Source organism: Physcomitrium patens, chromosome 3, assembly GCF_059467195.1.
Source record: "Physcomitrium patens ecotype Gransden chromosome 3, ASM5946719v1, whole genome shotgun sequence".
NCBI classification, from domain to species: Eukaryota; Viridiplantae; Streptophyta; class Bryopsida; order Funariales; family Funariaceae; genus Physcomitrium; species Physcomitrium patens.
Genome location: NC_143412.1, coordinates 14294212 through 14315820, shown reverse-complemented (window position 1 = coordinate 14315820; position 21609 = coordinate 14294212). Strand labels below are relative to the sequence as shown.

General features: G+C 34.2%; 2 protein-coding genes across 2 annotated transcripts; both read left to right on the top strand.

Annotated features, from left to right (window-relative positions):
* The first annotated feature begins 8648 nt into the window (after positions 1–8648).
* Positions 8649–13571, top strand: LOC112280448 (phosphoinositide phospholipase C 2). Its single transcript, XM_024515963.3, has 9 exons — positions 8649–9775; positions 10234–10442; positions 10614–10749; positions 10879–11019; positions 11209–11576; positions 11793–12048; positions 12478–12549; positions 12784–12889; positions 13045–13571. Exons 1-9 carry the CDS (start codon positions 9389–9391, stop codon positions 13254–13256), a joined length of 1887 nt encoding a protein of 628 aa, XP_024371731.1. The 5' UTR covers positions 8649–9388; the 3' UTR covers positions 13257–13571.
* An 862-nt stretch (positions 13572–14433) lies between these two features.
* Positions 14434–20576, top strand: LOC112280016 (uncharacterized). Its single transcript, XM_024514920.3, has 15 exons — positions 14434–15212; positions 16083–16219; positions 16360–16437; positions 16838–16893; positions 17084–17203; positions 17464–17534; positions 17649–17742; positions 17929–18141; positions 18419–18667; positions 18787–18895; positions 19177–19244; positions 19429–19498; positions 19690–19764; positions 19922–20013; positions 20264–20576. Exons 1-15 carry the CDS (start codon positions 15044–15046, stop codon positions 20352–20354), a joined length of 1692 nt encoding a protein of 563 aa, XP_024370688.1. The 5' UTR covers positions 14434–15043; the 3' UTR covers positions 20355–20576.
* The last annotated feature ends 1033 nt before the right edge of the window (positions 20577–21609 follow it).

Genomic DNA, 21609 nt, shown 5'->3' with positions numbered 1-21609 from the left:
AAATTCACCAAATATATTGTATAATGTGAATTTTTGCTTGAGAATGCACCAGGCACCTAGCTATTGAACAATAAGATCTTACCATGTTTAATAGAATCTTAAATAAATTCTTAGTAATCCTTAAAAATCCTAATCAAATTTTAAAAGAAATTTTAAAAAAAACTATAATAAATATATATATATATATATATATATATATATATATTTCAAAGAAAAAAATAAAAAAAATTATTAAGAAATAAAAAATAAAAAACTTAAAAAAATGACAATATTTTTTATAAAATATTAAAATAGAAATAATTAAAAATAATAAATATTCTTTAAAAATACTAAAAATATGAATCTTAAATAAATCTTAGATAAATCTTAATCAAACTTAGTATAGCCCCAATTAAATTCTAATCAAACTTTAGAAAAAATCATAATTAAATCCTAACCAAATCCTATATCAAATCCTAATTAAATCCTACATCCTAACTAAATTCTAATGAAATCTTAGATTAAATTCTAATTAAACCCTAAATCCTAAAAAAAAACTTAATCAAATCCTAATCAAATTCTAAATCCAAACCAAATTCTAATCAAATCCTAAATAACTCCAAAAAAATCCTAAGTAAATCTTCATGAATTTCTATAATTATTTTAAAACCTCAATAAATATTAATTGAATTATTGAATTTAATGAAAATTTTATTTACATTTCAATCCACAAGCAAGTAATAAGCATATAAATTTTGAGAAAATTTGACTTATCTATTCAAAAGAAAAAGCTCCTAAATTGCTCAAATGTTGACTACTCTCCTTCTCCAATCCAAACGTTGATATTCCAATAGCAATTTCTTCTTATTGAGTTATTTAATTTCTTTAAAAATTTGCTAGTGTTTAGAATTCTTAGCTCAAATAACTTTCACCAATTTTTGCTTAAATCAAATTGGTAGATATTGCAAGATTGCAAAAACCCTTACTAATTCTAAATTTTAATTATCCAAGATGATAATCCACAACAACTCTCATAAACATCAATCTAACCACTTGATTAACATTAAATTTTTCAAACATATTTGAGACAAATACAATGATATACTAATAAAATTTTACTTATAAATATATTACAACACTCAAAAAATCCTTAAAATTGTGATTTTTTTTATTTATTAAAATCCAAATCCGCTAAATACATCTCTCACTTTGAAAAGCCCTCAAAATCTCAATATGCCATTATATCACATAAAATCAACTTTTAAAAATCTTCTTATAAGTTTGCTCTCAAATCCTACTCTTTGATTAACCAAAAAATCCTAAAGTTGTTGTAGGTGCATGGCTTTGTACCTCATGGTCTGATTTCTACTTTGGTTCAAATTAATAAACGCTTACTAATTGAAAGTCTATCCTAATTTACTACAATTTTAACTATCAATTTTTTTAAATAAGTTCCTATTAGTGTTTGATTAAGTGTTCAAGAAGTCCTATAACACTTTTAATATGAGCTAAAATAAATCATTCTAATAGGTGATTTATTCTAATTCACACTACTACTTAACTTATAGATTGATTAATTAAAAATTCTTCTTATTTCTTGTTAGGAGAAATCAACCTCACTAATTAATCAAATTCAAACTTAACAACCTTCTCCACCATATAAGCCTACTTTAAGGATTCAAAAGACCACATACTTTAAGTATGATCCTTTAAGTATCCCAAAAATCAAAAAGAGAGATTTTTATATGATCCTTCTTTGATTTTTGGAATGATTTTTATTTTTATTGTTTTCCTTATATGGTATTAATTTTCATCCAATACAAAATTTTCATCCAATACAAAATTTTCATCCAATACAAAATTTTCATCCAATACAAAATTTTCATCCAATACAAAATTTTCATCCAATACAAAATTTTCATCCAATACAAAATTTTCATCCAATACAAAATTTTCATCCAATACAAAATTTTCATCCAATACAAAATTTTCATCCAATACAAAATTTTCATCCAATACAAAATTTTCATCCAATTTGATCTAAGCAAAAACTTCTGGAGCTCAAAAAGCAAAAAAGATCAAAACAGGAAGAGAGATCCGTCAAAAACGAAGCTCATGCAGGAGAAGGGAAAAAAAAAACCAACAGAAAGTGGATCCGGGGCAGCCCTGACCCCTATCGATAGGGAGATTACCGAAATTTGGAGGCAGCCTCTAGCCTTCCAATCCTTCTTCCGTTTTCTTTTCTTTTTCTTCTCCTCTTTTTTTCCTAATCTTTTCTTTCTTTTTCTACTTTTGCTTCCATTTTTACTTTTCTCTCCCTACTCTCTTCTACTTCTCCTATCCTTTATTTTTTTTCTTTTTCTATTTTCTTTTAATTCTTTTTGAATTAGCCACTTCAAGTTCACATTTCACTCCCAATCCAATTAAGTTTTTAATGGAGTAAATCTACTAAAAAAAAATGTTGTAAATCTATATCAGCTAAATTAAAGAAGTAATTACTTTTTTTTTTAAAATTCTTTTTCAATTTTTTTTGCAAAAGACCTATTCTAGCCACTACATCCTATTAATTGTTATTTTATCTCTGATTTCTACATCAATTCTCTAATTAGTAACTTTAGGCACGATAAGTATCTTTTTTGTATTAAAACAACTAGTGAGTTAATTGTATAATTCACAATTCTCAGTCAGTCCTCTTTGAGTATCAATTCTTTATATTTCAAGGCGATTTTTGCTTAAATCTATTCTTAATTTTCTTTTAAAAGTATTTATATTAATTATTTATCTCAATTACTTGAATTTGACTCACTTATGCATCTACAAAGTAAGTAGAAGTCTCTTTTTCAAGAAGGCAACATTAACATTTATTAATTTTTACTACCTCCTTATCTATTATCTATATTTTAAGATAATTTTTTGAATTATTTTCATTTAAGCTCCTCTACAATATAAGCTTTTCTTTCCTCTTTAACTATATAGTTATATTACCATACAATAGTGGACCCTGTATTTTAAATAAGATAGTATTGTAAAATTGAGTTTGAATAACTAAGTTAATGTAATAGTATCTACATTATTGTTAAATATATTTGTAATTATATTTTGGCCAAAGCTGATATTAGTTGGTTTTAAAGCTTGGTTTGTGCATATTTCTTGTTGTACTTACTCACAAATCTTTTTAAACAACTCCCAATGTTTTAAAATATATGAATTATAGGATTTCCATTCCATTTTGTCAAGTGTTTTCTATTAAGGCTGATTAGCTCAAATGCTTATATAATATTGTCAATAAATGGAGTTCTTTTTTTTACAAATGATGGTTATTTTACTTTAACATTGGTTAGTTGATTTTGGTATTTTATCCATTGTTATTGCACATGAATGTAATCACCAATTTGGTGATTATTTCCACATCCAAAACATGGACCTATTTGAGTTGGTTATGTATTTAATTGGTCATTGTGTTGTTGTTGAAACAAATTGTATTTAATTTCTTTTGCCATTTCTACAATTGATAGAGTTATTTTGCCTCAAGTATATGTTAGGTAATTTTTAAAATTAGCTAGATTCTACTAACATCCTCTTGAGTGTATTTAGTGACAATGTTTGCAAGTCAATGGGATATTGCCATGATTCTTTTGCTTTGATTCTTGTATAAAAGCTAATGCACGTTATCATATTATGTAAATTCTTGCTTAAGAATGCATTGAGCATCTAGTTGTGGAAAGTAAGTATAAATACAATAACAATCCTACTAATTCTAATAGAATCTTAAATAAACTCTAAGTAATCTTTAATAATCCAAATTAAATTTTAACCAATCCAAAGTAAATTTAAAAGAAGATACAAAAAAAACACAAAAAAGTCTTAAATTAATCTGTAAGAAAAATACTAAAGAAATTTTCAAGAAATATAAAAATAAAATATTAAATAAATAACAATAATCTTAAAGAAATATTAAAAATAAAAAAAATTAAGAAATAAAAACAAATTCTAAAAATATATTTAAAATAGAAAATTTATATAAATCCTAAATAAATCCTAATTCTAATCTTTATTTAATCTTAATTAAAATCTTAATGAACCTTAATCAAATCCTAATGAAACCTTAAATTATAATCAAATTTTAATCAAATCCTAATAAAATCTTAAATTCTAATTAAATCCTAATCAAATCCTAAATTTTAAATCAATCTTTAGTAAATTCTAAATAAATCTTAATTAATTACTATAGATGTTTGAAATCTCAATAAATATTAGTTGAACCATAGATCTTAACTAAAATTTTACTTAGATTTCAATCAATAAATAATTAATAAGCATAAAAAATTTGAAAAAAATCGGACTTACTAATTCAAAGAAAAGCTCTCAAAATCTTTTGATTGTTGGCCACCCTCTTTCTTTAATTTGAATGTTGATCTCTCAACAAAGATTTATCCTTGTTGAATTGTTCAATTGCTCCAAAAATTAGATTATTTGTAGATATTTAAGTCTAAATTGCTTTCACTAATTTTTGCTTTAATTAAATAAGCAAATATTATCAAATCACAAAATCTTTCACTAATCCTAGTTTCAATTATCTAAGACCATAATCCACAAAAACTCTCATACTCTTCAATCTATCTACTCAATTAATGTCAAATTTCTCACAAAAATTTATAACAAGTACAATCACAAATTGCAAAAAAAATTACTTGTAAATATATTAAAAAATTTATAAAATCCTCAAATTTGTAAACTTATTTTTAAATTTAAAAGTCTAAATCCACCTAGTATATTACTAACTTTGAAAATCTCTCAAAATCTTAATATTAATCTAATTAATACAAGTTTTAGATGCAAACTATGAAGATCCATCTTATATTCTATGCATCTCTTTTTGAACTATACAAGACAATAGATATACAAGAAAGAAGACAAATACCACCTCTTTCTATAGAAATAGATACTAATAAAGAATTTGAAGTCAAAGAAGTTTTAGACTCAAAATAATGCAAAAATAGGTTGGAATATCTTGTTCTTTGGTACAAATATAATATTAATGAATGTATGTGGGAGTCAATGAAGAATCTTATAAATATAGTAAAAAAGATTGATGCTTTTCTTCGATGATATCTATCAAAATAAAGATCAAGAATAAATCTTTGCAATAAAAGAAATATAATTTATGAAGATTGTGTTCTACTTTCTATCTTTATTTGTAGTTTTTGTATATTTGTGGCACTAAGAAAATAGAGAATCAACAATCAGCAAATTCAATTCAAGAACTATTATTTGCTAATTTATCAAATGACACATTGCAACTATTACAACCTTCAAGATGATGTAATAGAGATGAAGTTCTTCAAGAACAACATGTTCTTTCTTGAATAGATGGTGAAGTATAAAGCATTTGATATCACAACCTTGGAAGAGATTCTCCAAGTTTAGTGATTTTACTAGAAGTGAGAATAACTCATAATGGTGTTACAAATGTTTTTTTTGAAAGGAGTATTAAAAGCTTCAACAATGATCAAATAACGAGATGGACTTTTTGCCTTAGTATGACATATTATTAATGGCAAAGAGGACCTATCAACCACTTTTAAAGAAAATAAAGATCAAATTATGTGACAAATATAATTTTTTGTATCTTTGACATCTTCAACATATGATGACGACTCCTTATGGAACTCATTCATAAAAGGAGGAATTCCTCTTTTTATGAATGAGTTCCATAAGGAGTCGTCATCATTGTCTAGGACATACATAATTACCAAGATAAAAATTATTAAATAAAAGATAAATGTAGATATATTTGATATTATCTTAAGCATAGCTTCTTAGAAGCTTCATAGATACAAATTTGACTCTATACGTGTTTGTAGTTGATTAATAGATAAAAAAATTGGCCAACAAGTTAGACACTTGTCACACAAATTAGTAGCTTGTAATACAAGCTAAATATGTAGCAAACATATATAAAACTTATTTTGTATGTTAGAGACATGTCTCGCAAATTGGACACATTTTGAAGGTCTTATAGAACATCGCGATGTAGCTTTTAATTAGATAGTATATATGGAGGCAAGAGTGAAGTCTTCTTCACTATTGTCAACGTCTTTCTACTCTTTGGTCTTCTTTCAAGACTTTTTAGTCTTTTTGTCATTAACAATAGTTAATTTAGTTTAAACTTATACCATCTTAAAGTGTTTTTCTAGTCTTTTAAAGTGACACAAGAATAGATTGATCTTAGTTCTTTGAGAATCATGTCCTTGACATTATATTTGAGTTATAAGTTGTTTGTGTAAAGACTTTTTATTTAAATATTAAATTAAGAATTTTTTAGGATTAGATTTTAAATTCTTAAATATGTATATTATTTTAAAATTAATATAATTAAATATAGATGGTTTAAATTATTGAAATTCAAATAATTTAATAAAAATAATTATTTAGTTTTTAATTTTTTTATTATATAAATAATAATTTTTTATTATATATTTTTATTTTTATTATCTTAATATTTATTAAATTTTATAATTTATAACATATACAACTAAAAATTAATATTTTGATTTATCAAAAAAAATTTGAAGAAATTATATGTTTAATACTTACATAAATATATTTTTATTATAAAATTAATTTTAAAAAATCAATTTTTATTAGTTATGGATAATAAATTAATAAAAAAATATTATTATATATATTAAAAAGAATTAATTTTATAAAGTTCCAAAAGAAATTCTGAAATTTATACATGATATTGAATTTATCAATAGATTAATAAAAAAAATTAAACTTAATATTAATAGAAACTACTTTATAAAATTATTCTATGTAATAATTTCTTTAAAAAAAGAAATTATTAAATAATCATATATTTACATTAAAAATAAGACCTAATATATAAAAATTACAAAATTATACATCTGAAATTTTGATATTATCATGAGATTCAAATTATAACTGAAAATAAAGTTTCAAAGTGTTTGACTCAGAGATTTTATTTTTAATTTAATTTGATTTTTTATAGTTTAAATTTTTAATGCTTCTAAATTATGTTTTTATTATAAGTTCATCCTTAGTTTTTTTATTCATTTACATTAATATCATTTATGATGTAAAATATGATATCTTATTTTATACTTATTAAATTTAAATAAGTAAATACTATTATTATTATGAATTTATATTTTAAAATATTTATCATTAAATATTTTAATTTAAAAGTATTTCATTTGACTTTAGTATTTGCACAAGTCATATACAATAAATTATGTTTTATTTTATTTTTATAAATATCATAAACATTTTTCTACACAATTCAATAAAATATTTAGTAGTTATTAATAATGACCTTGCTAAGTTTATTTTGTATCTTTAAAAATTAATTAATTTTTTTCATATGAATTAGCTAATAAACTGTAATAAATGAAAAGTAAAATATTAATACAGTTTATTAAACAAAGTGATCAATAGATACATAAGTATTATTATAGATCATAATGATTGCATATATATATATATATATATATGCATATGCATATGAAATGTTTTTATTTTTAAAATTTTGAGTTATTTTTTTTAACAACATAGTTATTGTGTGAATATATATCTATATATATATATATATAGAGAGAGAGAGAGAGAGAGAGAGAGAGAGAGATTGGTTTGTTATATAATAGAAATGCAATCTATTTTATTATTATAATTTGCAACACAACTATACACTTGATAATTTGGAGTTTTATGACTAATTTTCTATCTGACGAGAAATTTAACATTTAGATGATGATTATAAGTACATTAGATATTGACATTATAATTATTTGTATTATCTATTAAATTTTCTAGAATTAAATATTATTTTAATTTAGTATATTAAAAAGTTGAATTTAAAAAAATGAGTGTAAAATTTGTTTTGTATGATCATTTTGTATGATAATTAATTTTGTATTAATTTGTACAGTAGTTTTATTTTGCAATTCAAACGTATCTCAAAATTATACAACTCCATAGCACAGCAATCTCTACCAAAATTGCCACTTAAATAATGTACAATAAATGATTCCTTTATATAAGACATTATTGTTTGGAAGTGGTAAATAAAAAAGAATGGAACAGTGGATAAACAACTGTAAGTCCTAAAAAGAAGGATCCCGGACCATATATACGCCCAAAAAAGAAATTATATCTAGTTGCAGCATCCGCAAAATCTCAAGCCCACGGAATCTCAAGTACCCAAAGTCAAGGACAAAGAAAAATCATAGAAAACACCCAACAAAGTCCAATTGAAGAAAAGGGAGAATTATGTGACAAAAGGTAAAGTATAGTGAGAAAATAAAATAAAAATAAGAATAAATCACTAGAAAGGTGCTTTTTAAAATGTATTATACACCAATATTTAAAAACACAAGGGAGAGAGCGGGGGTGTCCAAGTGGACCCATAAAGTGGAAGGATCTACGTGGCGGCGATCTGATGGGGCCAGGTTCCAGAAAGATTGCCAAGGCAAATGTCAGAGAAGGCGAAGGGTGGGACGCAGACGTGGCACTGGAAGGTATTTAGGTCACGTGCGCAAGAGGTCGCATGCGGCACCTTACTGTCGAAAGTCAATCCCGGCGGTAACTCAAAAGCCTCTGTTCCGCATTATTGCCTCCGGTGCTTCCAAATTTTCAATCGCACTTTTGCGTTTCGCTTCGCTCCGATGCATCCCACTCTGGATCCTACTATACGCATGCATGTATGTATGTATGTATGTATGTATAAATACATATTTTTCGTTGAAAGTCGACGCAACTCGGAAGTCGCAAGTTGCATTGGCGTGCAATGAGCGCAGACAGACACCGTGAACGGTGAGACGCAATAGCTGGATTTCGAGCCTTGAAGGTAGGAAGGAGCCATGATATGCCCACTGGCCACTGGGATGATTGTCTTTCCTTATCGGTAGAAATGTCCGGTGTGGGTGCGGTTGTAACGCTGTTGTGAGCTTATAATGAAACCCCTTTCGCGCTCGTGGAGTTTGAGCACACGGTTGTTGTCAAGTGTCCGTTGCGAGAAACGACAAGTGATGAAGTGTGTGAGAGACATGATTCTATCAAGTAGGATCATGAGGTCGCTCCATTGTAGTGTGCAGCAGTGAGCTTCTTACATTATCTGCTTTTGCTAGAATTGGGCTGTAGATAGTCGAGGGAGTTGGGCGTAGCGCAGCAAGTGCTCACTTGCGGATTCGTCTGGTCCTTGCTCCTAAAAGCAGAGTGGCATAGAAGAGGTCAAAAAATAATGACGATTAGTCCGGGTTGAATGATTGCGGTTGTGTTTCTTCAGGCTTGCCGATGAAAAATTGTCCGTCTTCGGGCCGAGTATCGGGACTCCTGAGTATTGTTGTCACTTTTCGGGCGTACTCTAGGCTAGCGTAGAATCTGCACAATGGGCACGAAAGATACTATGGGATGTTACTGTTTAGCACCCCACGCGGTGTCTCCCTTTAGCGATTGCCGTGCGCCAGACTTAGTCCAGGAAGAATTTAAAAAGGCCACGGGGGGGAATGCCTTGATGGATAGCCATGCTTTGGCAATTTTTTTGAGGGAGAATCAGGGCGAAGAAGGCGTGACGGATGAGGAAGCTAATATACAGATACGAAGCTTTCTGGCCGTGAGGGCGCACAGCGGCCGACACAAATTTCCGGGAATGAGCCAAAGACACTCTAAACGTGAACTTTCGGGCAGGCAACAACCTGCTACTCTCGACATATCCGCGTTTGTGAAGTTTCTCCTTAATCCTGAGTCTAACGGGCACCAAAAATTTTTCAATAAGGTATGTCCTTAATCTTTTCTTGTAGAACTCATTTATCGTCCTCCTAAACTAGTAATGTTTCCTTCTACGTTGAATTTTGCGCAGCTTCTTGATATTTCTTCGTCTGTAGTCACGTGGTGCTCTCCCTACCAGCCAACCTGGTTGGTGAGGAGAATGGGAACCTTTTTTCACCAACTTCAAAATTATGGTAGTTTGTTTCACAAATTTTAGGTTATACAAGTCAATTAAAGTTTTCCGCCGAATCTGCAATCGCGTATACTTGTAATCCACTCGCAGTTCTTGTTAAGTACCTCAGCATGGTGTTCTGGCAGTGACAAGGAGTATACGTTGTTCTTTGCATTGACATTTCAGCTCTTGAAAATTAGGAAATATAGACTAAGAGAAAAGGAGTGAAACTTGGGCGATGACTTAAATCCTACTTGGTAATTGATGATCTGTGTTGGATTTTGTATTGGAAGGGCCTGAAAAAACAGCCAACGGATGACATGACAGCACCGTTATCTCATTACTACATCTTCGCTAGTCACAATACGTATTTGACGGGCAACCAGCTGGTGTCGAAGTGCAGCACTCGGCCCATTGTTAAAGCACTTCTCAACGGATGTCGAGTCATCGAGCTTGATTGTCATGATGGCAAGGATGGCAAAATCAAAGTTCTTCATGGCGGGTATGCATCCAATCTACAACTTAATACTAGTTTTATAATGTTTCTGCACTGAGTGAGTTCATCGTGGGACTTTGTTGGTTGTTCGAGATTGTGCCGAAGATTTTATGTGATCTGATCAGAAGCACACAGGCTTTTGTCACGCTAACCCCAATATTCATTCTGGCTTGGCAGAACCTTGACAAAGCCAGTTGACTTTGAGGACTGCATTAAGGAAATAAAAAAACATGCCTTTACAGCGTCGGACTATCCCGTTATTCTCACTATCGAAAGTCACTTGGATCAAGAGCACCAGAAGCGAGCAGCTATGGTAAGTTCCATATCGATAATTGATTATGCAATGGCTTTTTTCTTGAATGTAAATGGATTTCAGTGTCCTTTGATTCAGACCAATTTGTCAATCTTGACAAATCAATACCCCTGGTCACTGTGAATGCAGTTGTTGAAAGAAATATTAGGCGATATGATGTTCATACCTTCTCCTGAGCATCGACCACCCATCGCCTTTCTATCACCTGAGGAGCTTAAGAATCGTATTATCATATCTGATAAACCCCCGGGTGAATCAGTTGCTTGTCAGGTGCAGAATTTGTCTATCTGTACGCCTACACTATTCTGCAATGAAGTAAACTTCGTTCGATGCAAAATGATAGTTGCAGCTGATTCTCGTGCGTATTAAAATAGCCTTATTCTGAAGTTTGGGTGACGGATTCTCGAGTTTTGAGCTTTTCATCCTAGTTTTGTGATTTTCATCATTGTTACTTTGCAGATTAAAGAGGAACCCGAAACTTTAGACAATTTGGGTAGTAAATCCATTCCGAGGACAGATGATTCAGATTCAGAGGAAGATGTGCAAGCAAAGTGGGAGAGAAAGATGCAAAGACGTCAAAGTAAAATTGCTAAGAATGTGGCATTGAAAGTGGCCTCAATGCGATGTAAAGACGATGAAAATCCAAGCATTGCCAAAATCCACGAGTTCGAGGAGCTATTATATATCTACTGTCAGAAGCCTAAAGAGATGGAGGCACGGCAAGTGAAAGGCGGCCCACTTGTTGCTGGTGATCGTGCAATTATGGCCAACTTGGCTGAACCTCAACTCTATCGTCTCATTAAAGAACATCCATCTTCTTTGACAGAGTAAGGAATTTTATTTCACACAAATAGCTATACCTGGTTCATTTGGATTGGCATTTGGTTACCACCCCATTCCCCATTGTGGTGTTGGTGTGCTCATATATCACTACTATTTGGTGACTCAGCTTTTTGGAAAGAGAAAAAAATTGTACCTAGAAGATATACTCTTTTTGAATTCTACTTATGTGGAACACATGTGGTCCTGAACTGATTGAGCAGGTTCTCAAAAACCAATCTGGGTAGAGTGTATCCATTTGGACTTAGGATTGACTCATCAAATGCAAATCCTACTGATGCATGGAGTCATGGGCTTCAAGTTGCAGCTATCAACATGCAGGGACATGACAGGCCTGTATGGATATCACAAGCATTTTTTAAGAGGAATGGTGGTTGTGGCTATGTCAAGAAGCCTGATTTTCTGCTACCTGGATCAACAGTAGACTTCAAAAGTCTGCAGCCAAAGCTTGAATTGACTGTAAGCCTTACATGGCCCAATTTATTTGATTTGAATTGATTTATTTTTTCATGTTTGATAGTGAAGAGTTCACTCAAAACTTGTATGGGATATTTTATTTATTGCTTCTGAGTTAGAAAAGGGAAAGATCCTTTCTTGAATTTCTGTCATATTGAAAAGCTACTCTTGAAGTCTGTTTCAATGTTCATATTTGGCTTCCATCCAGCTAGTACATCCAGTATAGCTTTCAATTTTTCATTGTTTACTTCTTGCAATTTTTTATCCCAGGGCAATGCACAAAAGTTCATCACCTTTCAACTGAATATGCTAAGAGGCCCATCAAAGTGCACTACATGCACACACAGCAACTAGAGTGAGAATTTTTTTGTAAATTTCTTCTTTTAAGAGCATGATAAGATTGAGCCATTAATTGTTGGCCTACTTTGGCAGGTGAAAGTCCTCTTGGGAACAGACTGGCATAGACACTATGACATCTTCAAGAAACCAGACTATTTTGTGAAGGTACAGATTTTGTTGGTTTTTGTTGTCTGCAGAAGTTATGGGCATTTGATCATTGAATAACTCAATCCTGAGTGGCTATGTTTAACACAATTGGACTCTGATACTTAAAGAGAATAAATTTGTGAGGCCTGTACGCATCAGGAATATAAGTCAAAAACACTAAAATTGATCCAGGATACACACTACTCCCCCAGTTGCTGATAGTTGTGATGACTTTGATGTTTGTGTGATTAGGTTGCAATCCATGGTTTTCATGATGATGAAGTGAAGAAACGGACAGAGGTGAAAAAAAGGTGTAGTGAACCTCATTGGAGTGAGGTGTTTGTATTTCCACTTAGAGGTAAGGTCCTAGTTCTTTCCATGTTGAGAATTTAAGACTGGGTCCATGTATTGATTGTCCTTGCAAAAGTAGATAAAATCAAACACAATTGTCTCTGGTGTTTACTTATGAGCTGAAATGGAGGTGTAATGGTGCAACCAAAACTGTGGTTTCAGTTCCAGAGCTTGCAATACTCAGATTGGAAGTTGGGGAGCATGACAAATTTATGCGAGATGATATGGTTGGCCAATCTTGCTTACCTGTAACTGAGCTCAGGCAAGGAATTCGTGCTGTGAAGTTAGAGTCCAAAAAGGGACAGCCCCGAAATTCTAAGCTTCTATGTGATTTTAGTTTATGCACACTCCCACGAGCAGATTTATTGATTTAGTTGTTTTGCTTGAACTGAGCACAAATTAGTGTAGAGAGTTGCAAAATTCTTGGGAACCATACTTACTTTTAGGCTTTGTACTTCATAGATGTAAATATATGATTCTTATTGGCTTTTAGAAGGGTACCATCTAATTTTTGGCTTTTGATTTTATTAGGAAATTAAGGCAAGAAAGCCTACAAATGTAGATGAGATGTTTCTCTAGAATGCAATGACATATAAGGTGACATGGTGTTGCCAACCTTGTCAAATTATGTTATTGTAATGTGATATGAACCATGTTTTCAATAAAATTGCTTACAATATTATTGCACATATTGATATATATATATATATATATATATGAAGAGATTTATAATCTAATTTAGATACTTAATTGAGATTGATATGTCTTGTCCTTTTGATTTTTGAAATTTTGATTTATTGAATATGTTAAAATTTGAAAATCCACACATGTTGGAGAAAAATAAAGAGAAAGGGGCATATTATACATATACATATATATTTAGAGGAATAATAAAGTGATCCAAATTTTACTAAAGTGATCCATTCTATCTCTAAGCATCATTGCACCCTTGGAGCCCACATCTCTGTTCCCAACCATTCCCTATTTCCAACTGTTGTTAGGAATGGGGCCAGAGGTTGGAAATGGGGGTGATGGTTGGGAATAGGGGAATTGTTGGAAACAGGGCATGTGGGTCGATCTAGTAAAAATTTGGGTTGCTTTATCATTTCCCTACATTTATACTAGAATATAAAACAACATGCAACAAGTGCACACATGAGTTTTTTACAGTAACCATAATAATTACAAAAATCTATTCTTTCAAAAGCCTTAAATAAAACCCTTAAACAAACATGTTTTGAACCGAATACAATCTAATTCCAGATTAGATTTCAGTTGTAACATGCATGGTAAATGCAAGAAAACCTGCGGACTCCAGGATTCCGGGTTTTACACCTAGGTATCGAGACCTAAGTAACACCTGAGTAGCACCTGGGTATCCGAAGGGCATGGCATCTAAGAGAGAAAAGCATCGATATCCCATGTCTATGACGTGGCGAGGATATTTTGTACTCTAGCGATGAATGCTAAAGCGAGAATGGATGAATGACGTTCACCCGTATCAGCAGCACAACTTCCGCAAGGAGCTCATCTTCCCCGCCGTGACTGGAAAGCCGGAGCGAGCGAAAAAAAACCCACTCTCTCTCTCTCACACAGCGAGACATACAGAAAAAACATAACGTATTGGAGGGCGTTAGGGTCCCATCTCGCTCGCTTGCACGCAGGCAGGCAACGTGGCCATGCAAGCCCCAGTTGCGCATCTCCCCCGCTGCGTTTCTGGTAGCGGAGGAGTGGATCTTGTACATTCCCCTTGCTGCGAACTTTATCGCCAACTTTTGGTTCTGCGCATCGTGCTCTCCCTTGCGTAGTTCAACCTCGGCTTAGGGTTTTGGTTTCTAATCTGCGAGGTTTTTGCTTCTTCTGCCACATGCTGTGAGAGTGCGGGCTTAGGATTCCATTGGATACTGGCGTTGCCGTGAATCTTCAGATCTCCGACGCCGGATTTTGGTTGTCTTTTGAAGTTGCTGGGGTGCTTTCCAGGGATCGTGGTGGAGAGCGTGGATTGAGGCTGTGGTGGCCGTTTGAGGATCAGCAGGTTTTAGTTGGTAGGGAGGGAGTGTTATGGAAGGCGGAATTTCTTAGTGCATCGGGTTGGGAATGTAGAATTGGGGGCAGTAGAGGTGGGGAAGAGAGGACGATAGGGGTGCAGGAGCGTGCAAGGATGTATGGCAGGTTGAGCACTCGGAGTGGGCCACCTGAGCAGCATGTAGTGAGGCTAGAGCAGGTGCCCCGGTGGATCGAGCAAGAGCCTCTCTCGCCGTCCGCAAGTCACAGCGAAAATGAAACCTCTGATCGGGGCTTCGTTGATCCTCTCACTACGTCGCTAGCAGGTAATTATGGTTGTGCGTCGGCCTTATATTACTCCCCAAGAAGTTTTGACTTGATCTTCTTAGAAGTGAAGGGTTTTCGGAGGTTGGCCAAAGGTCTGCGATCTGAATATGGAGCTGAATTAGGTCAATGGCACGCGCCTGTTTGACTACTCAGTGTCTAGTTGTTTTTCCAAGAACATGCACGATTGTTATTGTACCTCGGTAAAAGCGTGTGAGTTTGACAGTCAAGCGGGACGTTTGCTTTGCCTCCTTTGGATATCGTGAATCCTTGTCATTTAATTTTCTTTCTGTTTGTAACGAGAAAAGTGGAAATTTGATCTAATTAGTATTAACTGAAGAATTACCATTGTATAAAATGTGGAAGTTATTATTTAATCTTATACTAGTGCCACTTCTTCTGGAACGTTAGTTTGTTTTCGGTTTGTTCAAGCTTGTGATGTCTTTATCGAGGCGACTCTAGTGTACTAGTTGTGTTCGGATTGTCGGTGCAGAGGCCTTTTATAATTCCTCTTTTCGCTTCTCGTAGCTTCAGTTATTCGTGCTCTGGTGATGACGAGTGTAAATATTTAACGAACTGCTCCTTTTCTTCCCTATTGCGCTCTCTGCATGCTTCCTAGCTACTTTACCCTTCCATCTTCGTCATCTGTCCATGCTAAATTGCAGGCATTCACAGCTTGTTCGATATAGTTCGTGGATTCTGCAAAAGCATGTACATTGTAGATACCTTCAGTACGATAGATGTGTAGTGTCTGGCAGCGGCCTAAGTACTAGAAAATGCATTTCCCCGGTGGCCATCAATGGTGGTAGATGAAGAGAGATACGCAGATTACGCCTACGGCAGTTGGTGATAATGTTTGTTCCTGGTGCCAGGTTCTGAGAATGGAGGAACAACTTATGCAGCAACTTCCAAGTTTCATGTTGATCATGACATCAATGCAAAGCTCTATCTTTGGCGGGGTACCCCGTGGGTGTTAGAAGTTGATGCAGTTGTCAATTCTTCTAACGAGGTAAATTGTGCATTATTTTATCCTGATGTTGGTAAACGATTCAAAGCTGCAGCAGTCAAGTGGAAGAAAATGTAGTACACCTCATTACTACTCTCATCTAACTGTGTTGTACTGCTGAAACTCCGGAATATGGTGAACAGAACCTGGATGAAGCACACAGCAGTCCTGGCTTGCACCCGGCGGCTGGACCTGGGCTTGCGGAGGAGTGCGCTGCTCTGGTAAGCTTTTGAGACCCCTTGCTAGTATGTGTTTTGCCATGGCTGATGTCATAATTTGCGAGGGTTATCTGCATTGTTGCTTGCGAATTGTCAATAGTGAATGAACCATTCGTTTGTACACTGCGCCTGTGTCTCTATTAAAATCTAGGTGTTTTAGATAACATAATCTTGCGGTCTCTACTTCGGTGTGATCTAGACAAAGCAAAGTATATTCTTGAAGTGTACCATGTCTTCTTGGCATCCAGTCTTAAACGCAATCTATGCGATTTTTTTATTCGTATTCATTCTGGTGCTATATGGATGTGTGTTAAACCTATAATTAGGAGTGCCCCTTGACAATTACTGTATCTGTATTATAAGTTTTTTACGGTGGTAAGGATAAGCTGACGCTCATGGACAGGGAGGGTGCCGAACCGGATTGGCCAAAGTCACGAGTGGCTATGATCTACCTGCAAGGTGTGTTCCTAATTTAGAACTGCTTCATTGCTTCAGAGGTGTTCATCTATATATATATATATATATACACACACACACATACATACATCTATCGCTGTGGAGTCTACATCGATAAAACTTTAGTAATCATTCGTATTTACAATTCAGATGAAGGCAGTATAAATTGAGGTTTGTCTTGGTTAATTTGCAGGCGTGTAATTCACACAGTAGGGCCTAGGTATGCAGTACGGTACCATACCGCAGCCGAAAACGCCCTTAGTCATTGCTATCGATCATGTCTGGAACTTCTAATCGAGCAGGAGCTTTCAAGGTTAGATTCTTGACACATTTTAATGGACAATATTCTCTTCAGTTGACTATGCGGCTTAGAGGATCATCGTTTCCTTCAATGAGGTTCACTTTTGGTTTTAATTTCATGTCGTCACACTGCACAGCATGTACTGATGGTGCTTGTTTTTAGGATTCATGTAGACCTTACCTTATTTAGACTTTGCGGGTGCGTTCTGTCCATTTTTTTTTAACTTGTCGATCTCTTCTTGTTGCTAAAATTTGTGCTGGTTGTTTCATCAGCATTGCATTTCCTTGCATCTACACAGAAGCAAAAGGTTATCCAAGAGAGCCTGCTGGGCATGTTGCTATACGTAAGTTTGAGAGAGAAAATCAACTTCATGATATTATCGTTTGCAGTCTAAGGCTTAATGTATCTTGAAAGGATCTTCAGATTCCCTCTGCAACTGATGTACCTCTTCAAACAGGGACCGTGAGGCGTTTCTTGGAGAAGCACAAGGACAAGATTACTGCTGTAGTCTTTTGCACCTCTAATTCTACTGATACAGACATTTATAAAAGGTCAGCTGATTCATCATTCTTATTGGACAGAGTATGCTCGAGCTCTGAGAAGGATCTTATATGTTGGAAACCTTGACAAGAGGTTTTCATCACAGGATGTTCCTAGTACTCGTTTTTTATGATCGTATTCTACATCCAAAAAAAAGTGGTAGCTTCATTATTTCATCTGGCATGGCTGTTGGGCAGATTGCTACCATTGTATTTCCCAAGAGATAAGCATGAGGAGGAGATTGCCGCTACTAAGCTGCCAAGTGATGTAGGAGATGAAAATGGAGAAACAGTCATTTCTGAACGCAAGATTAGAATATCCGCATTGCCTGGGATAGATGGCTCTCCGACAAGCATAATACCCGTCTCAGGAGATGTTACCCCTACTTATCGATCAACTGCTATCAAAAGGTGGATCTTTGGGGCACATAACTTAGAACGTGACGAGCCTCACAATCTGTGTGATGTGGGATCAATTTTATATTACAGGACTAGTTACTATGATACTGTGTGTATTATACTCATTCCTTAATTTCGTAGCCATGAATGCGATCATCTATGGACTTGACCCTCTCGTAATTTTCTTCATGAATGATGTTCAGTTCCTTTCTCTTCATATTTCCCCTGTGGAGGCTCTTGAATTTTAGTTTTGAAATCTCTCATTCTTTTGGTACTTCTTTGTGTGTAGGAATGACTCAATCGACGGGTTGGTTGACCCAGCCTTCATGTCAATGACACGAGATCCTGACCAGAGACGGAAAGAGCAGTGGGAGAAAGCTGCACAATCCCAGGCAGGATGGGCATGGGGCAGATGGTTAGGTCTTGGAGGTTTAGGGGCTCCTGCCCTCTCTTCTACTGAACAGGATTCTCTTCATGGGCGATTTCTTGCCAGGGCAAATGCTGTGAACCTTACAGAGGTTGCAGAGATGAAGATTTTGTACTTGCTCCAACCCATCTTTGTCATGTAAATGTTTCGCATGTTTGTTTGTCATGGATATAACGGGCATGTAGTGGGGCATTGTTATGTGTTTGAAATCAATGCTTAATGTACTGTAGGTACCGGGGTGGAGTAGATGTGGATGGGCGACCAATCATGGTGGTTGTTGGAGCTCATTTTCTTCTCCGTTGTCTTGACCTGGAGCGTTTTGTACTGTACGTTGTGAAGGTGAGTTCATACTACCCGGCATGATTTTATCATGGATATTGGCATCGAAAAGGGCCCTGTGATTTTGGTATTCCTACTTGATTATTATTGAATATGCAGCTGGATCTTGGTGTTTAAGCAATATATTGATGTAGTCTACCTTTCAAGGGTGTTTCAGTTGGAGATGTAGGAATTCAAGCATTGCAAGTTGCTTGGCCTAGTTTTCCTGGCTAGGTGGATTCGTTAGTGTCTAACGTTAGGATGCATTCAATATCATTTTCTGTTTATGTTCTGTATTTCAGGAGATGGAACCACTCATTAATAGGCCTTACTCGATGGTGTACTTCCATTCAGCCGCAGCACTCTCAATGTAAGTTAACTCGCATTTAGACTAGTTTTTTTGCTGAAGTACCTCGCTTGTGGCATGACTGAAGCACCTGTTTGGTTTGTAAACTAATGCGGCTTGTATTAGCTTTAATGAGCGCATGTTCTGTTCTTTTACATTTGTTGATGTGAATTGTGCAAAACCTGCACGTTGTTCAACCTGATTACAGACAACCTGATTTGGGATGGGTGAAGCGCCTTCATCAGATTTTAGGCCGGAGACATAAACATAATCTACATGTATGTACACACATGCTTTATTCAAAATGGTTCATAATCCTGTGAGGGCGTTAGAATTGGTGGCCGCCATTTCTTTTCTTATTGCCCTGCTTGTTATGGCATGCTTATTTACATACTAGGTCAAATTTGATCTGTAAAAGGTTAGAATGAGCAATTATTTGTAGTTAATTCATAATTTGTGCATATGGCAGGCAATCTATATATTGCATCCAACTATTGGTTTGAAAACTACAGTGATGGCCTTGAGTTTATTGGTGGAACCTGAGGTAGGATATCAACAATGCTTCTGACATGGACTACTTCGATTTACCTGTTATTTCTGCTCTTTCAACATGATTACTTCACTCCCATTATTTTGCTTATGGATTTTTTTGCCGAGTGATTCTGGACTGAAACCAGCCCATTTCGCCTATTGTTTATCAGGTTTGGAAGAAGGTTGTATATGTAGATAAGTTAGCGGATCTGTTCAGATATGTTCCTCGGGAGCAGTTGACCATTCCAGACTTCGTTTTCCAGTACGTTACTCTTTTTCATAATTGAGCTTTGGTATATTGAGCTTGATACTACGCATGTGCATTTTAAAGCTTTATGCTGCATGAAGAACAACCTATTAATGGCTTAGGAAGTGGAAACATGTGCATATCAGCTGCAATATTTCCGTTTTACATCATACTTCTGTTCGTGGGATAGCTTTTTGTGGTGGTTGTGATTGACATAGTTTTGAGTTTTAGTCGTCACAGTACTTCGGTGGTATCTGGAATGCAGGCATGACGTTGAGCTTCAAGGAGGAAAAGCTCTTGGGATTGATTCTAGAACTCGTACTAAAGCAAATAGAAGCCTTCTGACCTCTCGGTAGCAGTGTTTTTTAACGCTGTTTTGTAAAGCTGCGTGTGACGCTTGGTGTTGCAACCGACTTTGCATGAAATCCTACTGTTCACTTCCATGTGTTTTCTTGTCTGTAATTAGTCTTTGTATTGTAGACAAGGTTGAAGGATAGTTTCTGAAAGAAAATCTCTTCATAAGGTGTTATATTATTTTTATAATTTGATATAATGCCTCCGTGCATTTGACTTGTGCAGCAACTGACTATTTCTGATTGCTAGCCTGCTTTGAGCTTTAGTTGCTGGATATACAAATTGCGGCATCATGAGTAACGTAATTGCATTTTATACGACGGAGGTACCAGGAAATTGTTATCTTTTAAGATTTGTTTTTGTGATGCTCCCTTTTATCTTCCAGGTGAGCCTTAAACTTTTTCAAGTGCAGTATCAAGTGCGAGTATCCTGATACTTGCACTGCTTACTAAGGACCTCTTGCAAAGTCACGCTGCTGACAGTAATAACCCTTCAACTCAGTGTCCATGGTAATTCGAGAGATAGATCATCAATCTGTTGAAGGACCAATTTTACGGTAGTATATGAATGAAATGTCGGAGATGTTTGCTTGTAGAGGTCATCCTAACGGTCCTGTTCTATTACCGTTGTCAAGCATTGTATCCACTTTGGTTAGCAAATGAGTATTGATGTTCGAAATTGGGTGTTTACGTGGAAACCATACATGTATTGATGTTATAACATCAATTTGCTACCACTAATTGTAATAATATTTTTTTATAATTCTAAGTTTTTTCGAGTGCTACATTTTTCTCAATAACTGTACATAATGTTGGCCTTGGCAATTGCTATTGTTTTCTTTATTTAGCATTCTTGTGTAGAAGATTAATTAGCAATATTTTGAAATATGTACGGTTATGAATGAATCTAAAATAAAAACATGTTAACACATCGCATTCTCTACCGTTGTTGAGATGACGTGTGAAGGGATAGGTTATTTTGTAGTGGTCTAGATCTTGTAATGTGATATAATTCTTTCAACATAATCATTGTATCAGCAAAACATCTTCCTTCAGCAAAACATATGTTTAACTATCATAATATAGGACTTTTAATTGTTCAAATTCTACAATTACTCTTGAATATGATGCTAAATATAATTTTGCTTTGTCGTTCTCTACTGTATACCACAACATACTGAATAACCCATTTCATTGTACATGTTTAATTTATAAAAAAAAAACACAAATGCATTTGTGAGTTCAAAGAAAAAAGTTC

Bases quoted from the DNA above. Each gene is read 5' to 3' on its own strand.
- LOC112280448 (XM_024515963.3), top strand. From the start codon at position 9,389: ATGGGCACGAAAGATACTATGGGATGTTACTGTTTAGCACCCCACGCG. The intron at 12,049-12,477 runs GTAAGCCTTACA...CTACTTTGGCAG, and splicing joins AGCCAAAGCTTGAATTGACT to GTGAAAGTCCTCTTGGGAAC. The intron at 12,550-12,783 runs GTACAGATTTTG...TTGTGTGATTAG, and splicing joins AACCAGACTATTTTGTGAAG to GTTGCAATCCATGGTTTTCA.
- LOC112280016 (XM_024514920.3), top strand. From the start codon at position 15,044: ATGTATGGCAGGTTGAGCACTCGGAGTGGGCCACCTGAGCAGCATGTA. The intron at 16,438-16,837 runs GTAAGCTTTTGA...GCTCATGGACAG, and splicing joins CGGAGGAGTGCGCTGCTCTG to GGAGGGTGCCGAACCGGATT. The intron at 18,668-18,786 runs GTACTTGCTCCA...AATGTACTGTAG, and splicing joins GTTGCAGAGATGAAGATTTT to GTACCGGGGTGGAGTAGATG.